The sequence below is a fragment of the Stylophora pistillata genome, chromosome 5 (genome assembly GCF_964205215.1).
Source record: "Stylophora pistillata chromosome 5, jaStyPist1.2, whole genome shotgun sequence".
Classification (NCBI taxonomy): Eukaryota; Metazoa; Cnidaria; class Anthozoa; order Scleractinia; family Pocilloporidae; genus Stylophora; species Stylophora pistillata.
Window position 1 is genome coordinate 20550182 of NC_142523.1, and position 25442 is coordinate 20575623.

The 25442-nt window shown below is 39.7% G+C and overlaps 1 protein-coding gene, 1 long non-coding RNA gene and 1 pseudogene across 5 annotated transcripts in view; all 3 read right to left on the reverse strand.

Annotated features, from left to right (window-relative positions):
- LOC148730736 (scavenger receptor cysteine-rich domain-containing protein DMBT1-like) overlaps positions 1-17137 on the reverse strand; it is a 46502-nt gene extending 29365 nt beyond the window's left edge. The window contains exons 1-3 of the mRNA XM_088759546.1: positions 15798-17137; positions 12078-14834; positions 1031-1094 (exon numbers count right to left, since the gene is read on the reverse strand). Of these exons, the coding sequence (XP_088615672.1) occupies positions 1031-1088 (58 nt within the window). The 5' untranslated portion in view covers positions 1089-1094; positions 12078-14834; positions 15798-17137. The remainder of the gene's footprint in view (positions 1-1030; positions 1095-12077; positions 14835-15797) is intronic.
- LOC148730737 (uncharacterized) lies at positions 3953-6011 on the reverse strand (annotated as a pseudogene).
- Positions 17138-17149: 12 nt separating the features above from the next.
- LOC148730738 (uncharacterized) lies at positions 17150-23795 on the reverse strand. Of its 4 annotated transcripts, XR_016000995.1 has the most exons (8): positions 23360-23790; positions 21396-22311; positions 21097-21161; positions 20469-20630; positions 19590-19696; positions 18541-18630; positions 18063-18210; positions 17150-17536 (listed from the first exon to the last, which is right to left on the reverse strand). It is a non-coding gene; the product is annotated as an uncharacterized LOC148730738 (long non-coding RNA). The 4 variants fall into 4 exon arrangements; XR_016000998.1 differs by lacking the exon at positions 17150-17536 and having other exon boundaries at positions 17543-18210; positions 20490-20630; positions 23360-23795; XR_016000997.1 differs by lacking the exon at positions 17150-17536 and having other exon boundaries at positions 17543-18210; positions 22192-22311; positions 23360-23793.
- Positions 23796-25442: the final 1647 nt, after the last annotated feature.

The following is a 25442-nucleotide window of genomic DNA, read 5'->3' on the forward strand; positions in this document are numbered from 1 at the left end:
GGTAATGCAGTGAAATATGGTGAGAAACTGCTATACCAAAACATTTCTCCGTAACTGCCAGAAACCAGTTTCATCTAGTAACATTTCTGATGAGAAGAAACCAGCGACTGGTTGTGCTGGTATTCCTTACATCTGGGGTGTTACGGAGTCCATCAAGAGAATTTTGAATAGCCACAACGTTAAAGTTTCTCAGAAACCTTTTCAGACTTTGGGGCATATTTTTGCCGAACCTAAGGACCCTGTTAGGAAAGAACAACGAATGCCGCTATTTATTCTATTCCGTAAATTGACTGTGAACATGAATATATCCAACAGACTAGTTTGGTACACGTTTTAAAGAGCACCAGAAAGCGATCTTATTTTGCAAAAAAATTAACTTCGGCTTTGTCGAAGCACGCATGGCTAACTAAACATACAATTGGGTGGGATAATTCTGCAATTATCACCACTAATCGCTGCTACCACCAGCGTCTTTGTTTGGAAGCTCATATCAACTCCGCCCACGCTTCTTTGAATCGTGATTATGACGGCGTAGTATCTGACGCCTATTTACACCTCGTCAGAAAAAAACGGCAACTAATTAGTGAGCATATAAAAAGGCCTCTTCTTGCAACGATTAGATCGCCATTGATGAAGGCACTAGACAGAAGTGTGAAAACGTTGGGTCGATGAATTGTTATGTCCCCGATTACATCCATTAAATCTTTGAACAAGAATGTCGTCAAACACAATGTCTGATTGGTCGCCTGGTTTCTGTGTGAACTTTAGTGTATCTTATATTTTTGTTTTTTTGTTTTGTTTTTGTTTTGTTTTTTGTTTTGTTTTTGTTTTTGGTTTTTTATGTGACAAGTTGAGTACTCCAAGGTCTCATTCGGATCCAGAAAAGCCTGTTCAGAAAAGCGTTGAAAGGTTTAATTCTCTCCGATGTTCATGCTAAATATTTCTTTGACATAGCAATCCCCGAGCAAATATTCCGTTTACTTATCAGGATAGAAGTGGTAGCTAAACATAACATTATAGGGTAACATACTCGCAGATGTGTAGGGAAGAGCCACCAGCATGAGCATAAGAACAGCCTGAGGATTCATGACAATCTGTGTGGAAACAAAAAAAAAAATGAAAGACAAAGGAAATGAAATGCAATGAGTTAAATGATTATTTACTTTTTCGTTTTATTTCTTTATTTATCTGCTTTTTAACTGTATCTTTTGGGAAGGGATATTACAGTAGTCTGTCAACTGTCATGCTGTCAAAATAAGCCTTGCCACCGAAAGAAAAAGGTAAGCAACGAAATTATTAGATCTTATGAGCTATTCAAAGGATTTGTATAAATACTTGAAACCATTTCAGGGAGAAATTGAAACTGAAAAAAATCTCGTATTTTTATATTGCTGTTTATTACAAATGTCCTGTAAAAGGTGGAAAGGTTGGTGGAAAGCGCTCAGATGTCTGCACTGAGAATCATATTTCCAGATTGCTCTTATGAGTCTGCGCCTGTGAGCTGTGGCTTGCCTACTCTGTTTGCGCGCCGTGATGAGGCTTGCAGGCGCTTTATATCTAACATGAAGGAGTCCGGCTTCCTTGCACACCTGCTGCCACAGCCCACGAATGTCGCTCATGGGTACGGGTTGAGGTCCGGTTTTTCCTGTTCTCAATTCCGCTTCGAAAGAACAGACCGCCTTAGTAAGTTCGTTACTCACAGTTACAATAGGACTTAATTTGTTTTTGCTTATGCCAAGTGTTTTGTGTTCTGTGTAGAATTGAATGAGTTTTATTGCCTCCCTTGTAATTTAGCGTTTAACATTACCAAAGGTTTAGATAAACTGATTATTATTATTATATGCAGTAAAAACGTCTGTGTGCCATACACAATAAAAGCAAATGAGACGCCGAAGCGTAGCCCATGAGCTAATCAGCGAATAATATAGAAGCAAAATCTAACATTATAACTAAAAAATAACACCATTGTTATAAAACCTATTAGAACCGATAATATATATATAAATAGAATAAATGTTTGAAAAGAAAATTTGCCCTGAGCGGGATTTGAACCGACGTCCCTCCTGTTACTAATCAGGTGTGATGACTACTACACTATCAGGACAACCATGCTGGCAACATGGCAATCAAAGATGTGACTTACGTGATCGGAGACGTGGTCTCTCGGGAAATTAAACTTTTCAGGGTGACCGGGTAGGGGAAGCCTATAACCCCATATGAAACCCAACTAAGGATCTATTAAAGATACACGACCGAAGTCAACTTAGCGGATCACAAAGGAGGATCCAATTACGGATACAGGCTAATTTCAATTAAACAAATTCTGTATGTAAGGGAAACCCTGACCCTGTACACCCCAAGTAATCATACTTAGATAGAATAGAATAAATTTTTGAAAAGACTATCTTGCATGCAAAATTATCTTGTGAAATTATCATGTGAAATTATCATGTGAAATTATCATGTGAATTATCATGTGAAATTATCTTGCATGCAAAACGATTTCTGCTATTTAACGATGATTGCCCATGGGAGAAAAAATCTGCCAGCAACCTCTTTGATGTTACCATGGGGTCCTTCGATGGAGCGGAAACGTGTGAGCTGGTTGGATGCTTTCTCTTATCGATTCTTACTGAGAAGTATGGTCAAAATATTGGTTTATCCCGGGATGATGGTTTGGCTGCCCTCAATGGAACACCGCAGGAAATAGAGAATATCAAGAAAGGTTTTTGCAAAGTCTTCCGCGACAATGACTTAAAAATCACAGTCGAGGCTAACATCACCAAAACCAATTTTCTAGACGTCACGCTTGACCTCTCAAGTGGGAAGTATTACCCTTTTACTAAGGAAGGCAACATCCCTCTGTACGTGCATAAAAAATCTAACCACCCACCCTCCATTCTGCGCAACATCCCTGAATCAATCAATAGGAGGCTCTCCGAGATATCTTCCGACAGGGAATGCTTCGATAGTGCTAAACCTATTTATCAAGAAGCTCTAAAAAAAAGTGGGTACAGCTACACCCTGTCATTCAACGCTGCATCAAACCAGGCACCACGTCCACGAAGAAACAGGCAGCGGAATATTACTTGGTTTAACCCACCATACAGCAAGAACGTGGAAACTAACGTCGGAAAATGCTTCCTTGCACTTATTGATAAGCATTTCACAAAAACTAATCCTCTTCACAAAATTTTCAACCGGAACACCCTTAAACTGAGCTACAGCTGCATGGGCAGCATTAAAACTGTCATATCTAACCACAAAAAATCTGAAATCCGGAAACTCGCACGCGCTAATGATCGAGCTAGGAAAAGCTGCAACTGTCGAAAACCTGACATATGCCCCATGGATGGAAACTGTAACATGGAAAGCATAATTTACCAGGCAGAGGTCACCACAGAAACCGCAAGGGAAACGTACATTGGTCTCTGTGACACCGCTTTTAAAATGCGTTACAGGAACCACTTGTGTTCATTCCGAAACGAACGTTACAGGCATGCTACTGAACTTAAGTGGCGCAAGGTGAAACAAGCTAGTTCGTATTCCAATGTAGCTAAAAGATGCAACTTGTGTTTGTGGGAAAAATATTTTATCATTTGTAAACCGCAGATGGCAAGTTTAAACAAAAGAAATGAGCTGACATCAGGTTGCAGACATGTCAGGAAATTCCTGTTAAAGAACCTAACGTTACGATAGCGCGTGCAGTATGTTGCACGCGCATGTATACATTGTTTCGTCTTTTAAATTTTAGTGGATTGTAACCGTTATTTCTGGCAGTTGCCTGACGATTGCTTCGCAAGAGGCATGAAACTCAGAGTTACAGTAAAAGTTCAAGTAACCTAATTCTTGAGGTATTATATATATATATATATTCGAGGATAAGGTTTCTTACGTTTCTATATATATATAAATATATATATAAGATCGTTCTTCTTTCCAGAGTTCGCCTACGAATTAAATTGCCACTTTAAAATATGCGCGCAATATTTAGAGTTTCTGAGGGAAACGCCTTCTGCATCTTTTTAAGCACACTTTAAGCTTTGCTGCCTACTAGCTTCTGCAGAGTGACATCCAAGTCCTTGGACCATCCCCCGTGTACATCTAAGATGATATTGCACTGGTTGATCTCGTACCTTGGGTATCTCTGCTTCAATTTCCATCTGAATGGCACATACTTCATGGTCTTTTCAGAAGTCTTCTTGTCGCGGTTGCTCACCCAGGGGCAGCTTATCTCCAAGGCTATCACTTGCTTATCTCTGTTGTTAACGATCCTGGCGTCCACTCAATTTGTACTGAGCTTTTGATACTCTCCATATACCGGAGCATCCCAATACGCCTATACCTCTGCTTTTTCGTAGACTGACTGCGCCTTGATAGGTGAATGCCACGAGGGTACAGTGTCTATCAAGCCCAAGTCAAAGATGATCTCGAAGAACAGGACCTTCAAGACAGCGTCAAGTCTTGCAAGGTATTTAGTTTGTGCAAGCGCAGGGCAGGCAGATAAGATGTGGGCCATGCACTCTGGCTCTGTACCCCACACAGCCTACATGCCGAATCACTACTATCACTCACACGTGTCTTATGAATGGTGTATACAACCGTGTGGGTAATAGCTGTTCGTAAAGTTCAAACATGCCCGCGATGGTGTGCGTTGGGCAGGTTCGCCAGTCGCTCAGCCGCCAAAAGCACCGCTCAGTACTTAGCTCTTCGTCTCTTTCTCTTTCCGTTACCAACTTTCCGTGCCATCTCTGTTCTCTAACCTCCTCTTGTATTCTTTATTCTCAATGCCTTTTGAGAAGATTCTTTACCTTTTTCCCAGGTATCACCTCTCCCTCCTCTGTGACACAGACTGGATCAGGGTAATCAAGCTGTAGCTGCAGGCCATACTCCTTCGTGTTCGCCGCCGCTTCTTTTGTCAGCGCTCGATGCCACACGCTCTCTGCACGCCCCTCAAAGTCCCGTACCATGCTCATAGCCGGATCTCTGTTCTGACACAAATTTACCGCTGCTTTCACCTTCGTTTCTTTATACTCTGTCTCGGTGGAGTGCAGCCCCCTCCCACCTTTATTGCGTGAGAGGTATAACAAGGATGTTGAACTACAGGGATGCTTGCCTCCGTTCTCTACAACAATTCTGCGAGCCTCTTTGTCTATTTGCCTCAGCTCTTTTATTGGCCAGTACTGAGTCCACATATACTAACTCAGAGCTGGCATAGCAAACTGTTTAGATGCAACCAAACGATGGTAGTCCGAGAGGGGGCTCGACCAAACTACATACAACCTCCGGAGATACTCTTTAACAGCAGACTGCAATTCTAACTTCTCTTCTTGCTTTAAACTCTCAAGCACGCCCAAAAACTTGTACTGTTGTCTATCTTCCAGACTCGATATCTTAGCATTCACATCAACTTTCAGTCCCGCGTTATCAGTAACATGGGTCCCCCTCTTAAAGTGGACGACCGCAGATTTCTTAGGGTTCCATTGCAACCCCACAATCTTCAATGCAGTCTCACCGACTTCATCACACAACTGAGCGTCGACTCCGATGAAGCAAAGATCTTCAGGTCATCTATGTATAGAAGGTCCGTGACCTTCAATAGATACTCTATATCCTTCGGATGCACTTATCTTCCAGGCGATTGGGTTCAGACAGACCGTGAAGAGCCTAGGGCATAAGGCATCGCCATGTGGAAGGCCCTTTCTAAATCGTATAGTGTCCGAGACTTCTCTCCCCTTTCTCGTGGTGGTCACTATTCTGGTACTCCAGCTTCTTGACAAATTCTGGATAGCCATACACAACCAGGTGGGGAACCTGTGCATAAGCATCATCTTCTCTAGTCAGCCGTGGTCTATAGAGTCATATACCTTCTTAACATCTACCTATCCCATACTGAGATAACGCTTTCTCATATGGCAGTCTAGCGTGACCATCCGATCAATAAGCAAGTTGTCAACAGTCCCACTACATCCAGCACGCGCACCCCTTTGCGCACCTTCCATCAGTTCATAGTGATTAAGACGTTTGTCAATTGGGACAAGTAGGCACAATGTATACCATTTATAAATGGTATTCGAACACGTGATTGGTCTTTGATTGTCACGACTAAATTCCCCAGGTATGGGAATTAGCAATGTTTTCCCCTCCGAGAACCACTGGGGGTACTCTTCATCACTCCTTGAGATCGATCGGAATGCAGCTGCCACGCCCTTATGAAGAGAGGGAGCACGTTTCCACCAGAAGTTCGCCAAACGATCTGGTCCCGGCGCGCTCCAGTTCTTCTTCTTGTTCAACACCTTTGCCGCATCCGTCTCATCCAAGTCTTAGTCCTCCTCAGCCGGTTTTGGTACTCCACTAATGATCGCAGATGTGATCTCTTCTAACCACGCTGCATTCCTGTCTCCTGTCCCCTCTATCCCCCGTAGAGTTCTCCAGAATTCACTTGCTTCCTCGATATTATTAAACCTTTCTCTCTCCCCTTGGTTCATCTGATCATCCGCTATGTATCACGGCCGGTCATTCGCCTTGTCCCTATATAACATTTCCCGTATGTTCGCTTAGACCCTGCAAGCGTCGGTCTGGAACTGTTGATTAATGACTCGAACTTCTTCCTGTTTCTTGCTCCTAGAAGAGCCTCTCTTCAGCTTTCTTAGGACAGATTTCTGTTTTTCCATTAGCTAACTAGCTTAACCGCGGACAAGCCCCTACATTCTTGTTCGACGATAGCCTGATTTCTTTTTTCTTTTTTCTTATTTTCCTGTTTTCCTTTAAACGCATCAGTTCAGCCTCTGCGATTGAAATCTTTCTCCTGACTTCTAACACTCGCTCTTCGTATTCCCTTTTCCATCTCGCTTACGCGCTCCGCCAGAAATTCCGCTACGCTGCTTTTTCCACCCTTGGTTCAATAGAAAAGCCAACACAACAGAAAAAAGCGCACACTTCGCAATACACAAATAACTGAAAGGATTTCCCCCTTGGGGACACTTGATGCTGCTCCATGAGATTATAACCATTGTCCGGCTAAGTCACACGTAGTTAGTCTTTCCTTTATACATGTATCAAACTCTCGTTCACCAAACTCGCCTTGTTGGGTGTGCACACCTGCGAAAATCACATTTGAGGAGTCTAGTAGATCGCGTGTTTGTTGATTAAGAACATCAGCAGGTCTCATGGGGCTAGCCCTCACAGTCACCGTATGCAAATCTGCGTCTTCACGATTGACTTCGAAATTAATTGACTCTAAGTTACGAGGATTAAAATCTGTAATCGTCAATTCCTCTTCCCGAACCCTCTGTCCAGCACTTTCAGAAATGACAACTCTTGAATCTCCCATAGTCTTTTCAGGCGCCCCGCTTGATCCCTTTTCTAGGTGCATGAATATAAAAATAGACTCCCGAGCACGATATAGGGCACGCAATAAAATGTAACAACAAGCAGTTACCCATTTTAACTATTATTTAATTAGTTTTACACTGTTTACTTAGGTTAAAGATAAGGTTAAGCAGTTCGTAAAGCAGGCTAACAATCCTTCATGCCATGTAAGTATTCGTCGTATTGATCAACTTCCAATTGCAACTTCCGCCGACTGAAGACCACATCGCTTGGCTTTCTTGATTCATCACATTCTTTCCGTCTACACAAACTCTTCCGGAGGACTCCATAGTAAACTCTGTATTCTTTATCTTCTTCCTTTCTCGCCTAGCGTCTTCTTCTTCTCTTTCCTCTCTCCGGACATCGCAAGGTCAAAAGGTCATAGCCTCATCACATCATATCTTCCACAAGTTCAGTCAGCCAGCCACGAGGGTAAGCCCTCGGGCAAATCTTTCTTTTACTTCTCACAAGCCAGCTTTTATACATTTACTTTAGGTATCAAGAATGTTCTATTACTATTTATAGTGTATCACAAGTTGTACTGTTTTGGAAACTGCTAAGTCACAAGGAAGAAGTTTCTGGAATATTACAAACTAAGGATAATTCTAGAAAAGTCTGAGATTGTGTGACAGATTTAGTGAAAATAATTCGAACTCGTAACACCTTCAATCCTCACTTGTTAACTCCAAATTTCCAAAACCCGAGTAATCCCACAGTTCTTTGATTATCCGCATGTATCCTTTCTTTCTTTCATTCGCCAGTCGAGGTGGATTCTCTGACTTAACCAACATCTTTGCTTTACTCCTACAGCCTAGCAGATATTCAGGGTCAGGGTTGCTCGGAGGGAAAGAAACATCTTTAGCATCACATAACAAGGCCTTAGTAGTTTGGAACAGCTTCCTCTGGTTAGAGCTGTTTTGTTGAATATGAGTAGTGTAATATTCCCAACAGGTTTGATTCATGGTGAATGTTGCATGGTTTTTCTTCGCCTTAAAAACGCTAAGGTCATCCGCAGATTTAGACTTGCGCCAGATACTGTCAGGCTTTCGTCTAGCCCGTAGGGCATCCTTCATCTGACTGTTAAACCAGGGAACTCGCCTCCTGTTGACGGCAGTCTTAGTTTTCAGAGGTGCGTGTTTGTCAAGAGTGGCCTGGAGAGTGGAGTTGTAGCAGCTGGCCAGTTCATCCACATCTGTGAATTTCGTGGTACACAGATCAGAATCCCTGAGATCTGCGGGCAATGCATCCAGGTCAATAGCCTTCAGCTGTCTGTAATTGGTCTCCTTCACAACAGCTGCTATTCTTACAGAGTTCAAGGGGTAAAGTACTGAGGCATGGTCAGATATGAACCGGTCAATGACTACCGCACTCTTGATGATGTCATCATCTTCCCTGGTGATGACGAAATCCAGGGTGTGGCCACCCTCATGTGTCGAACCCTTCGCATGCTGCTTTAAACCCACACATACAAGCAAGTCCAGAAACTCGCAAGCGTTGGGATCATTTGTATCATTTACAGGGATGTTCAAGTCCCCAGTCACAATTTACGGCTCAGGCACTAATATCATGGATTCTAAATAAGTAGCAAACTCCTCCATAAAAGTATTCAGAGTCACTGGATGCTAAGTAGAATAGGGTGGGTGCCAAATAATAGATAGTCTAGCCCGGAATTAATTCAAAATTAGGCTCCATTCCGATAACTCAACCGAGGTCTTCTCACCGGCATCAATTTTCTTGACTCCAATGTTCTCTCTCTGAAGAGCGGACCTGTTCCGCCCCCTTTGCGTCCTGATCAATTATGGTGCATAAACTTATGCGTGCCAGGTGGGATAAATTCCAGTTTTGCCGCAGAATCATTAGCATTGAGCCAAGTCTCACTAAGAGCGAAAATATCAGCACCAGATGAAAGAATTTAGCCCAGTAAATCAGCAGACTTGGATCTCGCTGAGCACAGTGTTAATGGTTTAACTGTACACTCATTAACAGCAACAGACGACAAAGGCCGGCCAGTAACAATGGGATTGTTTTCAATGCTATCGCGAGAGGCGTCAAAATGAATATTTAATTAAACCCGCGAATGAATCTGCAAATGGCCACCATTTTTCTGAGTCACCATATCTTTCCTCAGCGAGAAAACGCTCTTGAGTGGAATTAACTTGCTGAGAAGCCCTTAAGGTGGCTCAATAGGGTTTCTTGGCCGGGCGAAGAATGGGTACGAAAATGGCGCGAGCCTTTAAATGGCATCAAATATGTAAACAAACATGGCGGCTTCACGCGAGTGCACAATTTTTGTCACATAATCGCGAAGTTTACTTGACGAGAGTGAAACGGCATCGATACTTTCCAGTAATGAGCACAATATTGACAGTGAAAGACCAGAAGTTTACACAACGCCTACACAACATCCGTAATGCGTCAGGTCGCTTTCGGAAAGTGGAAGTGATCGAAACCAGAAAAGAAACAAAAATAAAAAGGTTACACGGAGGGTTCAAAACGTGGAATGCCAAAAGGAAGCTCCAGTATGATAACATATCCAAGGAAAACGAACCCCCAGCAAAACGAATTACACGAGCACGTGAGGTCAGTACATTTTACTTTATTCGGAAGTCTTCATTTTTGGTAAGATTTTCCTGTCAAGCTTGTCCTAATTATCTGCAATTTTGAGACACTTCGAAGAGATTTCCAAGGATTCTGCGGCATAGTGAATTAAGGTATGTTCTCAACTGACTTTCAGGTCAAAAGCAGTTTGTACAAAAACGTCAAAGATAATGATCGCCCGTGTTTACACATTCGTCCTCGACAAAACCGCGTGGTTCGAAAGTTCGCGCATACTCAAATAGCGATCTTGGCGAGTTCCTATTCTGATGACGTGATTATCATTGAGGTGAGAAAATAGAAAGTTCCCCCTCAGACTTCTCGTATTTCCTTCGGTGAAATTCCTTGAAATTTGGCAGAGATGTTATACCCTCTTAGCTTTCCTTGCCGTGAATTTATCAGAAAAATTTGTAGGACAAGTTTTTCGCTCAGCCAAAAAACAACAAAAATGTTAAAAGCGATAAAACTACCTTGACAACCCCTATTTTTTTGGATTTTAAAAGTTTGGTCTTGTCAGACTCTACCCGGTCGGAGAATAATAGAATATTTTACCGAAGGAAGTTGAAGAAAATTGAAATCAAAGTCAAACAGACGTCAAAAAATGGCGATATTTGAATAGCTATAATTTGGGACTAAAAGCCTTGACTTCAGAGTTGACTGTTGTACAGCAAATTTAGGCCCTTGTTTTTTATGTTTCAGTAGCTTTGATTTGAAAAATAGCAAAAACAACGAGAATATTAACTTTCGATTGATGTCACTGGCGCGCGCTTCGTGATCTTGCATAACCCTATTGAGCCACCTTAACTCTAATGTTCTTGCCTCAGTAGCTTTTGCCTCAATATTTCTAATAAGTCTTCGCTTCCTTTGGCCAGTTCTATCTACAGCCAAACGCATAGGTCTTGCTCTTGAAATACCAATCTCAGTCAGTGTTCGCCGCAGCGTCGAGTTTAGCGGTTTGCTTAGAGGAACCGACAACAAAACACTCCGCAGTACCAATCTAGAGTAAGTGAGCGCCATCAGGAGTGTATTTCAAATAAATAGCTGCGTTAGAACTTAACGTAGCAGGAGTCAGAAGTGAACAATAACGGAGACCCTAAATGCCGTGTGCTGCCTGTGAGACAACGCGTAGCATGTACGTAGTAAGTAGACGATAGACAAAAAAGAAAACAGATCCTGAGGGTTTAAAAGCCGGTTCTCTATCAGGATTGCAAAGATCTAGTGGAATAATATTACGCACACGGTGGACTTTCCCTTTCTGTAATACAGAAAATACTGAGAAAAGGCCACTACCCTCGCAATGCATCCTGGTTGAGCGTGACCCTTTAAGAAGTGGTAATAACACTTTCGTTGATAATAGTGATGATGATACTTGCAAAAAAATAAATAACAAAAATAACAGTAAACTGAGTAGTGATAAGTTATTTAGGCAATAAACCACACTTCCTGTCGGTTCGCCAGGGTAATAAATCACACGGGATGTTGGGAGAACACAATGGGTTTTTTCCTCTTTTCCTTTTTTTCAGTTTTGATTTTCTTCCCTTTTTACTGTATTTTTTAAGGATAAAATGCTTTAATTGTTTCTTTTTTTGTCAAGAGGAGAGGCAGGTGAACGTGCGAATGCAATTCAACTACAGTCGACCACCTCTATCTAATAACATAGAAAACCACAGAAGCAACGCTTATTTACTAGGATTAATCCGAAATAAAATAAACACACAGGCAAAGTGCTCTAAAATAATATTGGCCAAAACATGCTTAATATACAGAGAAATGTATATTAAGCATGTTAATATAACATGCTTAATATACATTTATCACAACATCAATCTCGTGTCCATCAAAGCTATTTCTTATTCAGAATTAGAATCCGTACTTGTATAGTACTAAAGAATGCCTCTTAAAGACAATCAGCTTTAAAATAATTATTTAACAGAAGAAAGGAGAAAAACGATGGACAAAATAACTTAGAATCGAATAGAGATGATGATCATCGGCGACGATGAATTATACGCGGCACCTCATCAGCAGGTTTACAAGCGAATTCTAACACGAGTTACAATGTTCTCAATACTCCAGAAGGAACCAAAATAAATAAATAAATAGATAAATACCTTTATCAAGGGTGTTTCTCTCAGAATGAATAGATTCTCGCTGAATAAAGTCGAAAGTCGCGGAATATAAATATTCCTTCCGTGATGACATAAACAAAAAGAAAGGAGGAATGTGCTGTTTACTTTGCATAAGGATGTATTTCAGAATACAATTATCATTTATGTTGATGACCTCACTTCGAATCAAGCCAATAAGAGGACACGAACATTATGGGCTTGCAACCATCTGGAGTATTAAATAACTTCTCAATAAACAGGTCAAAAGAACTAGAATTTTAATACCACTATATCCCGTAATAATATTCAATCTAACACGTTGGAAAACTTACATCGAGAGTAACTGAAAAATCTTATGGTTATTACAGAGTTGTGAAAGCACCCAGTTTACGCATTATTCGTTAAAGGCGTTTTAAATGAGGAATTACCTTTGACGCTAATTATTTCTAAAATATTTCCCCTGAAAATAGAAAGTGACGCGCGTGGTTAAGACTGTTTATTAGGATAGACAAAGCGAAAATGATAGTAATAATTGAAATAATGACGATGATAATAAATGTGATGATAAAATAATATTGAAAACCATCTAAAGAAAGGGAATAATAATAACCTGTATGTGAAAAAGTCCCCTTTAGTTTTAATGTTTTCATAGACCACAGCTAATCGGCATTTAACATATTGTTATCTCTGTTGATCAAAAATTAAAATTATGACATCATCATTCTTTTAAACCAGCCAACCAGTTGAGAGAACCATGACGCTTGCACCCATCTGGTGACAAATAACAGAACGTTTAAGTAACGTCAACAGACTGTTTCAACAGAGGGCTGTCAAGAAAAATTTTTCCATGTCCAACAGTTTCTAATTATTTTTTCTTTGTTTTTCTTGTTTTGTTTCTTGTCTTTTTTTCTTGATTTCAGTTTGCATCATTTTGTCTTTTGACAGTTATCAGTAATTGGCAAGCGTTTAGTTGCAATCAAGCGGCCACCGAAAAAAATTAAGTTGTAACGCCTACAAAGCAAATTACCCAAAATACATCATTAGACAGGTGCTGAGAAAAAACAAAGGTCTTTTAAATATATATGTATATATGCACCCACTGTTTGTTTCTCTTTCAGAATTGCAGTGTCTCCAATTGTTTGTTTTATTATTACTATTATTATTATTATTATTATTATTATTATTATTACTGTCATTATTATTTTCCTTTCTTTCTTTCTTTTTCTTTTAATGTATTGTTTTAAGGAAAAATGCTTCCTTCGTTTGTTTTTTTCATTATTTTTATCATTTTTCAAGGAGAAAATCGCGTGAATGTTCAAATATAAGTTGTTAGTTGACTAACTCTAAGGAAAGATAATGGGCAAACAGGGGTGGGGTGGGGAGAGGGTAAACCCTTTAACCCCCAAGGGCTGATTGTTAACTCTCACCTCTAAGTGCTACATATTTCTTTGTAAAGTGGATACCATGACTTGATGTTAGATTAAGATAACTACCAGATAAGTCTGAGTATTCTCATTACTTGTTTGCTGGATAATTTATGTATATTGTAGGGAGAATTTGCATAGTAATCACTTCTGGGAGTTAAAAGTTATCCGATCTCTCTTCCCCTTGGTTACAGTTTTTAAAAGGAATAAATGCTTGAAAAACAACAACAACAACAATAACAGCTCGTGGCTGATATGATGCGGCGTTTCGTCTTCAAAAAGACTATTCAGATAATCTCGGGAATTTTCAGACAAAATCGTTGAGCGTCGCCCTTGGAGTCTCGTTTGAAGACATCTCTTGATACCTTGAACTTTGTAAAAGTGACTGTACTCCTATGAAATAAAACTCAAATGACAGAAATAAAGAGCAAAATGGAGATAGGTTCTGTTAATCTTTACGTAGATATGTTTGTAATGTTCCGTTGCTGCCAGTCTCCTGCAGTCAGTTCTGCGTGTTGCAATTACATTGGCAAAGGCAGAACCAATTTGTTGTTTTGGTATGTTTGTCATGTTTTGGTTATGTCCCTAGTATAGATGTATACAAACCTTCAAATGGAAAAATTATTGAAGTTTTCAAATTAAACGTTGAACCAAAAGACGCAATGACTTTTATACCTTGGCTACTCATCATTAGATATTACAATCTAACTGATACGAGTGGAAAAGAAATACTAATAACGCGCGCTTTCACAAATATCCTGCGATATTTGGACAATTGGTTAGTTGTGTGTGTAATAGGACTATGTGCAGACCAATCCGGGGATAATTAGATTTTATAGTTTTGTCTGTTGTTTTTGTTTCTCATTTTAAATTTGTCTCGTTTGTTTTTTTCCAGTGTGTATTAATTCTTCTTTCATATTGCATTCTTCTATTTTTGGACAGTTATCAGTAATGGGCACGCGTCTAGTTGCGATCAAGAGGTCAAGAAGAAAGGAAATTCTAAGCCTACTACGCAAACTAACCAAAGTACATAATAATGTCACTCCACCGACAGGCGCCGAGACAAAAAGGTGCTCAGCATGGTCTTTCAAACACAACGAATATATGAATTTCATATATCTGAACTGCAGTTATAGAAACGTATTTGTGCACGATCCTCGCAGTAAAGAGCACCTTTTAAGCAATAGTGAAAATCAGACCTGAAAAAATTCAGGATGTACGAGATTCGAACCACTGACCTCTGCGATACTAGTGCAGCGCTAACAAGCCAACTAGGAGCAGGTTATTAAATTAGTCCGACAGAAAAACTGCTCCAATTCGCGATCTTTCGATGGCTCTAAGGAAATATATGAGGAAATATATCATCAACAAAGTAAAATGTTGAAAGTCTGGTGGATCAACGAAAGTAAACGAAATACTAAACTGAAAGTGTTTTAGGTAAACAGGTAACATCGACGCTTCAGGGCCACAAACATTATAAATTAGATAGATAGATCGTTATTGCATTACAAAACAGTCCACTCAGACTGTTTTGTAATGCAATAACACTTTCAGTCTACTTTCTCGTCAATTAGTTGACCAGACGAAATCATGATTACCCTCTTCCACACTCTACAACACAGAGACAGACAAACGAGACGGAGAATCTGCTTCCGCATCTTTTACCAGGAAACGAATAACTTATGAGAGGTCAAGGAAAGCTTCCCGGGCGGGAGGGAGAGTAAAAAAAATTCAATTAACTAATAAAAGAACAGATGAAGTCCAACCCCCCAAGGTTGTCTTGGGGGGGGGTAAGCAATGTAAACTTACAGCTTTTCGTTATGGAAAAGAACTTATTAAGGAAAACAACCCCAACAACTGTAAGTCTGTTCAAAATTGCTGAGTTTTAATCAGTTTTTGGCCTAGTTGGAGTATCTCGAGGAAATTTCATTTGTTTCAAGCTCAACTCTGCGCAACAGTAGGCGGACTATTCATGCAGACGAGAGAATTCAAAACGACTAAAATGCTACCTACAGAATCCTCAATTGTTTTTTAAGTTTCATGGCCCGTTATGACTGACTGGGAAGTTTGGGATAGAGGAGCATGGTCAAGCATGATTTTGGAAAATGTTCGGCAAAAAAATTCTAAGAGTTCAACAGTTTTAAATACAAAAATTGTTTTTAGAATGACTTATTTTAAATAAAATGACATCTTGAACTGCTATTAGTGGGAAAGAGAATTCAATATGATACCTAGAAACTATATTTGATAAAGGGAACGAGAAATGTTTCTATCGTCATCTAAATGATGGCTGTTTTACCACAAAATCCGTGACTTTCTCCAGTAAATCTATTATGGGACTTGTCAGGGGAAACTTGCTGGAGAGTTTCTTCTTTACCACTGGCTTTCTGATGTAATATCTGCAACATTTATGAGAAAACAAAAAATATCGATGGCAATGATTCAACAGAAATTTGAAGGTTCACCTGTCTAATTTGCCCTTTCATTTCTTCTGCCCCTCATCATTTACTCTGCGACAGTAGTTTAAATGTTCATCATTTATCCTTGGTGGCGTTACAGAACAAATATCTGCTTGTTTTTGTTTTTGTTTTGTTCTGTTTTTTTCTTTTTTTTTTAGTTTTAATTTTCATCTACTCTTTTTAAGGTTGTTTTTTTCAACCAATGACAATTAAGTAAGTTTTAATTACTCCCACTCCGATGGGTCCCCTCTGATAAACCCTTCCATAATTCCACTCCCCTAGTCTGCAAGCCTTTGAAATTAATGAACCTTCCAGGGTATCTTTAAACGCTTACTATAAGCTATCAAATATTACAACTGCAAGAACAATTGCCGAAAATATGGCATAAAAGAATCGCTCGCCATTCATTCTCAATACTACAAAAAAGCTTTGACAACAAAAATGGCCAAACAAAACTTGCTAGATCAGAAATTAAACACGAAGGCGCGCTATATAAGGAAGTCTTCCCTTGGAAGACCTAGGCTCATTTGTCACTCACCGTTGACGTGTGCGGGTCAAATTCAAATGCTGGTGGACGAACAAAAAGAGCTAATGAGATATCTATTGTTTACTTCCACTAGCATGGTGGCATGAGGTAACGTGCGAACCACCTACTTCGATCTCAAATTTACCGCCACAAATAAAGACAGTTTCCATTAGAGAAAGGAAATACAAATCTCAAAAATTCTTGTATTGTGATGAAGACATAAAACAACTTTGAGGAATGCGCCCGCTGTTCACTGCTTTGGAGTAGCTGTAGCTCAAGCTGACTTGACTCTAGGAGTTCTACATCACACGACGGTTGATTGACAAATGGTCCAGTGGGACCTAAAGCTCCTTTTATCGCCGCCTTCGTGTTTAAAAGCAAAATCAACTGCACTATTGACTACGAACAGTCCCAGCTTTTCCGGCGAAGTCCGTCGCGCAATTGTCTAAAAAAAAAAACCATCCACTCGGCTCTCCATTAATTTCTTTTTTCCCTAGTGCCACGTACTTCACCGAAAATGGCGGACTGCTCATAGTCTACTGCACTATCACTAAAGTTGTTGGTAAAGAAGAACAGCTTCGGCAGGAGACAGATATCCGCCAGAAGATAATACTAATAACGTTAAACGTTCCATGATCCTCTGCACGAAACATTTCTGAAGAGAATGTAGGAAATGATCACCAACTAAAGAAACTCTTGACTGTTTGACAAATTCTCCTTGTCGTGAGCTTAGGAAACGTGTAAAGAAACAAAAATCCTAATAAACGACGCTGCGCTTAACATCCATATTCATATTCTCCATTTCTCTATACATCTCCTGTGATACTGGCAAGGAGAACTTGTTTGACAATCATGAAGTCCTTTTGATAGCGATCATTTCTTTCATTCTCATCATCTAAATGTTCAATTGACGGGAGATATTTTGAAGAGAAATGAGATGTTAGTCACCCTTAGGAGTTAATGGTTTTCAAACCTAACCTGATGCACAGCACACATCAGTTCAAACAGAAGCCAAGTAGCATTGTCCAGAACTTCTCTCAATAGTTTATCAGCCTGAAAAGAAACAGAAAGGACACGTGTAAGTCATAACAGCAGATGTCTCATTACATTTTTTAGTACCAAGGCATCCTTACGAGAATTACTTGGCGAGAAATTATTTCTACAATTGGATTCCTTTAAGTCCCATGCAAAAGTGAGCAGGCAATGATACTTAAGTATCCTGGCGCTGATGTGGAGGTCCTGCCTTCTAATGAGTACCCAGGAGGAGTCCACATACAAAAAATCACCATGAAGTGAACCCGGAGGATATAAATGGAGGACTACACAAAAAGTCCCTGGGTTTTTGATAAAGAGCATCTGCAACACATTATGTTTTATTTTTTCGTTAACAGTTCATCACCCAAAAGGTCAGGAGTCACTATATAGGGTGGGGCCTGAGCCTGAGTTGGTTCGGCCATGCGCAGTTTAGTAGACTTATGACTCGTTAGTTGTGTCATTGCTTATCTTGTTTGTGATACAACTAGGATGGGCTGTAGCAACAGTGCACCCTTGTAGATGTATTTGAAAACAATAACCCTACCTCTTGTTCCCTATCTCCCACTGTAAACATGTTCTTGTCAGCTCCTGACAACAACAGTTGAGCTGCAGGAGAGATACCAACTGGTTGCTGTGATGTGGTTAAAGGATGAAGAACAATGCATTTGAGAAGATCCTTGATAGCTTGTCCTCTGTAAAAAGAAAGCACTTCGACTGAGACAGTGTCTGGACAATTAACAGAGTGACTTGTGTACAAATAATATTTTTACTAGCCTGCTTGCAGGCAGTAGTTTGTGTTTTTAAGTGCAAAATTCAGTGCGGTGAATATTCCGTCCAGGTTCAAGCCCTGGCCAGGTACATTGTGTTGTTCTTAGGCAAGACACTTTACTCTCGTCGCTTCATGCTACGGAAACTGGAGTTAAGCGTCTGCCTGAAGGGCCCTTGGAATCTTCCAGCAATGTGATAAGAGTTGTTGTAAAGCAGCCACTTACAATTAAGATGCCTCAGCATCACCAACTTACTTGTGTGCTTTTATGACCATCAATCGGGTGGATAGAATGTCTGTCTCACAAAACAGACATACAAGTGTGTGCAACAACACCACAGCAAAGCTGCAAATGATTAAAAGAAAAATTTTAACCAAACCTGAAAGTACAAAGTTCTAGAGGGGGATTAGTGGGATTTCCGCAAATCGAAAGAAATTACCGCACAAAATTTAGGTCCAATTGGTAGCAAATAATTGTGCCAGGATAGGTACTGTTTTAAATTTACCATATTTTTCTTTGAAAGAAAGTATTAATTTTGTAAGTATGACTGACAGCAAGATTGATAAAACAGCTGCTGAGGGCCTGAAATAATTTCCGGAAAAATAAAACGCACTTTGAACTCTTTTACATCTTATTGTCTCACAGCGTCGACTATCCATCCTAGACTAGATACCCCGTATCCCCCATTAAGTTGGACAAAGGGGTCCACTGGGCCCTCTTTGATCAATTCCCTAGAATAAAAACCATCAGTGCAAAGCACATTTAATTTGCCAAAAACAAAAAATTCAATTGTTAATAGAACTGGGTTATGGAGGAGCAAATATTTTCTGTTTTGCATGACCCAACTCAGCAATAAGCATTTTATTAATAACATGATAGTCGCTCTATTTCTTTTAGTTGCAGCTCGCTTTTCCAACCCCTGCTTGCATAATCTCGTGCAGCCCTCATAGGGATATTTTTCATTTGCCGTAACCAGTTTCCCCAGGCTTATTGGATTCAATATGCACTACCCTCATATCCTATACCGCACCTTCCAAAAGTTTTAAGTCAAACTAAGTAGCATCTTTTGTGCTCTTCACAATGTCCCTTTGTCGAGTTCATCGCCTTCTTAGTAACATTGACAAACGAGAGCCAGCCATTTTCAAATGTAGCGCTCATAATTGTTACGTGCAAGGTGATCATAGCAAGATAGGTCACAATCCCAGACCATTTAGAGCACAAAAATCTCTTTCATCACCTGAGTAATTATTCTATTTTCAAAATGCTGCGCAGAGCAACATGGGTGATATGAAAATAACACTTACTCAAGCTCATCCTCTCCGTTGTTTCCTTTCTTTCACGATGATTGGCTGCGGGATTGAGGCCTGTACCGCTGTAGTTGACCCACCATGAACCCAAAGAGATCTGGTGACTAAAAGTTGAACTGCAATCAATATTTGAAGCCCAGGATCCAGATAGGAAACCATAAAACAAGTAGTGTAAGGAGGGAAGGGGGGCGGCACTATGGTACACAACCAATCAGAGTAGAGAATTATGTTCCACCATCACCATATTGGATGCTATTCCAGCCACATGATGGGTTAGTTTGCACCACGTGTTACAAAATACTCTTCTCTAATGGTCGGGCATTACAGTGCCCCCTTATACTGTCAACTGAAAGCAAAGTCATAATTTAAAACATTGGCTTGTCATTCAGACTACCTTCAATGTCAAATTCATTGTTTACAGTCTGGTGCACAAACGTTCAAGGGAGTGTGATCGCAATGAACAAATTGGGAAGCAAATTAGTGAGTATTCCCTTAATGGTACATGCACACGTGCTTCAATGCCTTTTATGAGTGACAATTTCCTTTCTGTCCAATTTATCAACAGCTCAGATCAAGCAACTCTACTGCTACTGCTCGTTATTCGATAAACTTGCATTGAGCGATACGACATGTGTACGTGTAGCATGATAGCTTTTTTGACTGTGTACATTTTCCATTGTCAATTTATTCCAAGGTTTTTCAAGCCAAAAAGTTCTTTGTTTTACACAACGATGTAGCACAAAGGAAACTTAGCTCTGAACAACAAAGTCGCGCATTTGTTTTCGTCCGTGCAAACAGAAAAAAAAATCGTATGTGCACGTCTGACTACCCTCCATCTGAGCATATGAAATGTGTCTGCATAATGTTCACTTATACCTGAACGGTAGTGTACCGTACCAACAAAAAGTATTTTTTTTTAAGTTAAAACTCTTCTCTGCGGCCATAAAAAGCTCCTGGATGAGAATATATGTCTTCTCCATGATTTGAGATTGAAGGATTTCTCTCTTCAGCTGATTAAACAAGCGCAATAACGGTGAACTGAAAAAGAATATGGGAATAACATAAAGAACTCAAAATTATCGAACTAATATTCAGCAGCCATAAGCCCTCAATTTTTATAATTGTTTTTTGGCTGTGGGCTGTTTGCTCCACATATGTCATGTTCCCTTCAGACTGGACAATGACCTGAGGTTAGGCAATACAGCTGGAATGCATTATTAATAAAAATGTACCTGTTTTCAATATTAGAAAAGTGTTTCCTGAGGAGATTTTTTACATAGACTTAAATGAAAAAGAACAGAATTGTACGTCAAAAAAAAAAAAAAACAGAAGACAGAACTCCAACAATAAATACATGTAAATAGATAAATCAGCATCAATTGCATAAAAGGAAAATCAACAATCAACTAGTGGTTTGACCAAATTGCATTTATTTGACAGACCTTCCGTCCCCAAATTTAGAATTTCAGTGTTATTAAACGTATGTAATACTGTACTAATGTACACTCTGTTTGATCCAGTGGGTGAAGTTGGTGTGGAACTCCTTCGACCGTGACAGAGTGTAGATTTCTGACGAAAGAGGCAATCAAAATTTATAATCAATTAACCCTAAAAATTATTTACATTACAAGTGTATAACACAGGTATCGTGTACAAGAGATTTCTTTCTGTGGACCTAAGTTTTGACAACAAGATTCACATGCCCTGTCTGCTCATCACTTGAAACTAGTAAAAACAGTGCTGGTTAAGCCAACCAAAACACCTTACTAGTGTACCAACTTTACATGGCTAGTTTTTAATTACCTCATTTTATCAAAATCCCTAGTTGAAAATCCTTCGATTACTGAGACTCTCGAAGAAAATTCAGGGCTCAATATCAACGATAGCTAACTAGCCACAGACTAGTGGAAATTCAGTTTTGGCTAGTGGTGCTTGATTTCCACTTGCCAGTTTGGCTAGGAAAGAAACTGAAACAGTTGTAACACCTAAGCTGTCTCTTGGCTAATAAGTTGAAAAGCTAATGTTGATCCCTGAAATTTGTTCAGCAGAAATTTGTTTCCCAGTTTTAAGAAGAATGGAAAACAAACTGTTACAAAAGCAGCTTTACATGTGTGAATCAAGTTCATTTTCAAAATGTGCAGAAAGGTTCATGCACTGTAATTTTTCAAATTTTCTAATGCCAACAGTGTACACGTAGGAAATATAATCTGATTAGTTTCAAGTCTTGCACATAATCTGACAAAACAACATGGCTCCTTAATAACCTGGTGGCCCCTTATCTTTATAGCTCTAAATTTCAAACTTATTGTAAGCCCTTGAGACCTGAGGGTTAGTTTATTATGACTAGACAATGTGCAGCGTGTAGCTCTTTCATGCGAAGAAGCCCAAACTGCCATCATCTGAACTGGTTGCTAATAACGGCACTTTCTGTGCTGAAGCCTGTTTTCCATATGTACATGTATGTACATGTAGGGAAAAGCCCCTATGATTCACAGTTTCGCTGTTTCCTAACTGTCCCAAAGTTTTCAAACAAATAATTCTAGAGGTTGTTCTTAAAACTGGACAAGTACTGAGAATGGAAGATGATTGGTGAGCTAACTTCAATGCTGAATTGTTTTCACTAGGTGGAATGGCTATCGCATGGCTTGATGTAAACTATCAGAATGTGTTGGTTTTTGGTCTTCAAGTCTCCTCCAAGAAATTCTGCAACATCATGAATCTAGAGAGAAAATGATCATGAATGTATTAAAGAGTAATCATTTCATTTTTTTAAAAAAGCCTGTTTTCTGACCAACAATTTCAAGGATTCTTCTATCACTTATATAGAATAGTCCATCATCACTCGCAATTATTCAAAAGTATTGTTTTTACTCTCTCTTGGGATTTACAATCATCTTGATCGCTAGATTAATTAAATTTAAAACAATTCCAAAACCGGATTTTGCATAGGAAATACAAAGTGTATTACAGGTTACTCAGATATAGGAAATGCCAAAAGAAAATCAATGTTAAGCCCTTAAGTTGGATTCTTCAAGTGCTGGATACCAGAACATTTTATGGATAGTTATTTCACTTTACAGATATCAATTTTCCAATTAAAAATGCTCATAAAAACAAGTCTCTGTAAGAATCAAACATCTTGGGAAATGAAAATTTTCAACCCCTCTTCAAACCTTACACACAGTTAGGCACTCAAGGGAATGCACAAAAATGCTATTTTAAAGATTGCAACACTCTTGTTGCCACGGTAACAACAGCTGCTTGTTTGAGGCCAGGGGCCTCATTTCCATGCAAAAACATTTAAAAAAAGAGTAAAGTGTTGATTTCTGTATCTCAAGCTAAATACAACATTACAAATTGGTACTTCTACCGTATATAGCGACATCATTTATCTTCACTTTGATACATTTAATTTTCCCAGAGAGTGAATGTGAACACACCAATAGATTATTCATCTCGGTACAGTTTCGGTCATTTTTTATCTGAATTTCGCCAAAAGTACACCGATTCTGAAACTGAAACTACTCACCTAGTTGGTCATAAAATTTTTCTAGTTTTTAAATATGTAAAAATCTCTGCGGGCCGGCCTCTACCTTTGCTTTTCATAGGAGCAGTTCGCGAACGAAGCTCAAAGCCAGATATTGCATAGTTTGGTGATGTTCGCATCTGATGTTAAGTTCTCAACAACAAACGTCTCAGACAGATGAAGCGTGCAAAGCTTGGAAAGAATGTTATCTTATGAGCAATATCCCGAAGAGAAATCTCACCTCTGGTTGTCATCTTTTGAAAAAATTGATCAGCCTTTCTGGAGGACTGCTTGACGTAACTACAAACATATCGTGTTGAAATCGTGTGCATACCATCCAGACTCCGAGTGCTGCACCTTATTTCACGGGAATTTGAGCAATCTGGCATCCTCTGTAGATACACTGGCTGATCTACACGAAACTAACTCATCTGCACCGGTCATTTGTCATGAACGTGTACGTTATCACGATGGCGTGACGCTGTATTTCTCCATGAAGTTTCCCTCGGTCGCTCCAAAGAAGACGAGAAATGGACATTTTTCGATATTTCAGCAGATCTCCGCGCATTCTGAAATAAAATAAAACCAAAAAACCAAAAGAGAAGAGGGTGACTTCGATTGAACGCGACAGAGTTGAATAATAAAATGCTCACGTCAGAGGGTATGCGGTCAACAACGCGGGCTCAAGTGTCTTAGGTCTTAAAATTTAGGGAACCGGAAAATAATAAAGGCTGCCTTTTAAAACCGAGGAACTCTGCTTTCGAATGCATTTTCCTATTTCCAGAGGTTTTAAGTAGAAAATTAATTTTTAAAAATTTGTAGGGTGTACCAAGTTTTTGGAGGTTGTTCTGTAAAAGAAAAGCGGCAAGGGAAATGACGCCTCAAAGCGGAGGATTCTCTTGACTTACAGAAGCTGTAGTAAATCATCCCCCTGGAGCAGATATCAACATCCGTGAGCATTTGTTTAACTCTCTGGCCCGGGCTGAATCTATTTACCCTAACTGTGCGCTCACTTTAGCCGGCGATTTTAACCGCCTCGATGTCACGCGGCTTATAAGGCATTTTCATCTTGGGAACGTGTCCACGTGAGATCCAAGCAATATCAAATTTGAGTCTACATGGTACCCTCCAGAATTTGATACTGTTTTATGTACATACTGGTATTAGTCTAAGTTAAAAACCTGCCAAATATTTTTTCCAAACTCCGAACAGTTCACGAGATACAGTAGTTCGAGTGAGATGACACAATTTTAAGTAAAATCATGGTAAATTCGTCCATGAAGTTTAAAACTTGCTCAGAGACTAGTGGGTCCTGATATAATTAAGAATCTTTGCCAATTTCTAATGAATAGTATACTCATTGGAGTCAAGTAAATTTGAAAAGGATGCGATGACTAGGTTCTAAATAATAGTATTTCAGGAAAACCTTAAAAACTCGAGAGTTTTCATGATTCGAATTTCTAGGAAAATCGCTTAGAATATTTCGCAGACGGCCATGTCTCTGCTCAAAATTACTCCATTTCCATAAAGGTTATTTAGGTAGAAGTATATAAAGATGATTAAATCTGTGTGAAGTTACGAACATCTAGCTATGCGAAACAGAAATTTTGTATCGGCATTTCGCTCGCGACAACGGGCGAATGACAAATGGGGACTATGATCGTGACCTGTTGACATCTGGTTATTTATTTTATTTTTTTATTTTTTATTTGATTTATTTGTTTAAGCAGGTTGAATTTATTGGCAACTATTAAGCTGATGTGGACCTGCTGTTTTCCCACCCAACCCACCCCAGGGGAGGACATCCAGCACACAGTAATCTCGTGCGTGGGAAATTAACGTCTCTTACCCATTACCCTTAAGAGACGGGACCTCCGGCTTTACGTCTTATCCGAGAGACGAAGCAAAGTGGGTAAAGCATCTCGCTTAAGGATACAGCGACATGTCCCTGGTAGGACTTGAACCCGGGCCCTTCGACCCAGAGTCCAGCGCACTTAACCACTGGACCACTGACGCCCCACTAAACGTACCACTGATTCTGGTGGAGACATTCTGGACTCATATTATATTTGAATACACAATAATAGGTTTATAAATGTGCCTGATGAAAAAAATCAGATTTAGAGTGCTAGTAAAAGTACACTTGCCAAGCCTGGTGTACGCGGGAAGCTACTAGTCTCCCTCGCAGCCGTTTTTTCGGATGTCACGCAACGCTCCCCCAAAAGGAGCGGCTGCTGACAACCGAACTACATTCCTTTCTCAGAATTGGCCAATCACAGCTCGGGTTCCATTTTTAGGAACCTTTTCGCGCCAGACTCACCCTT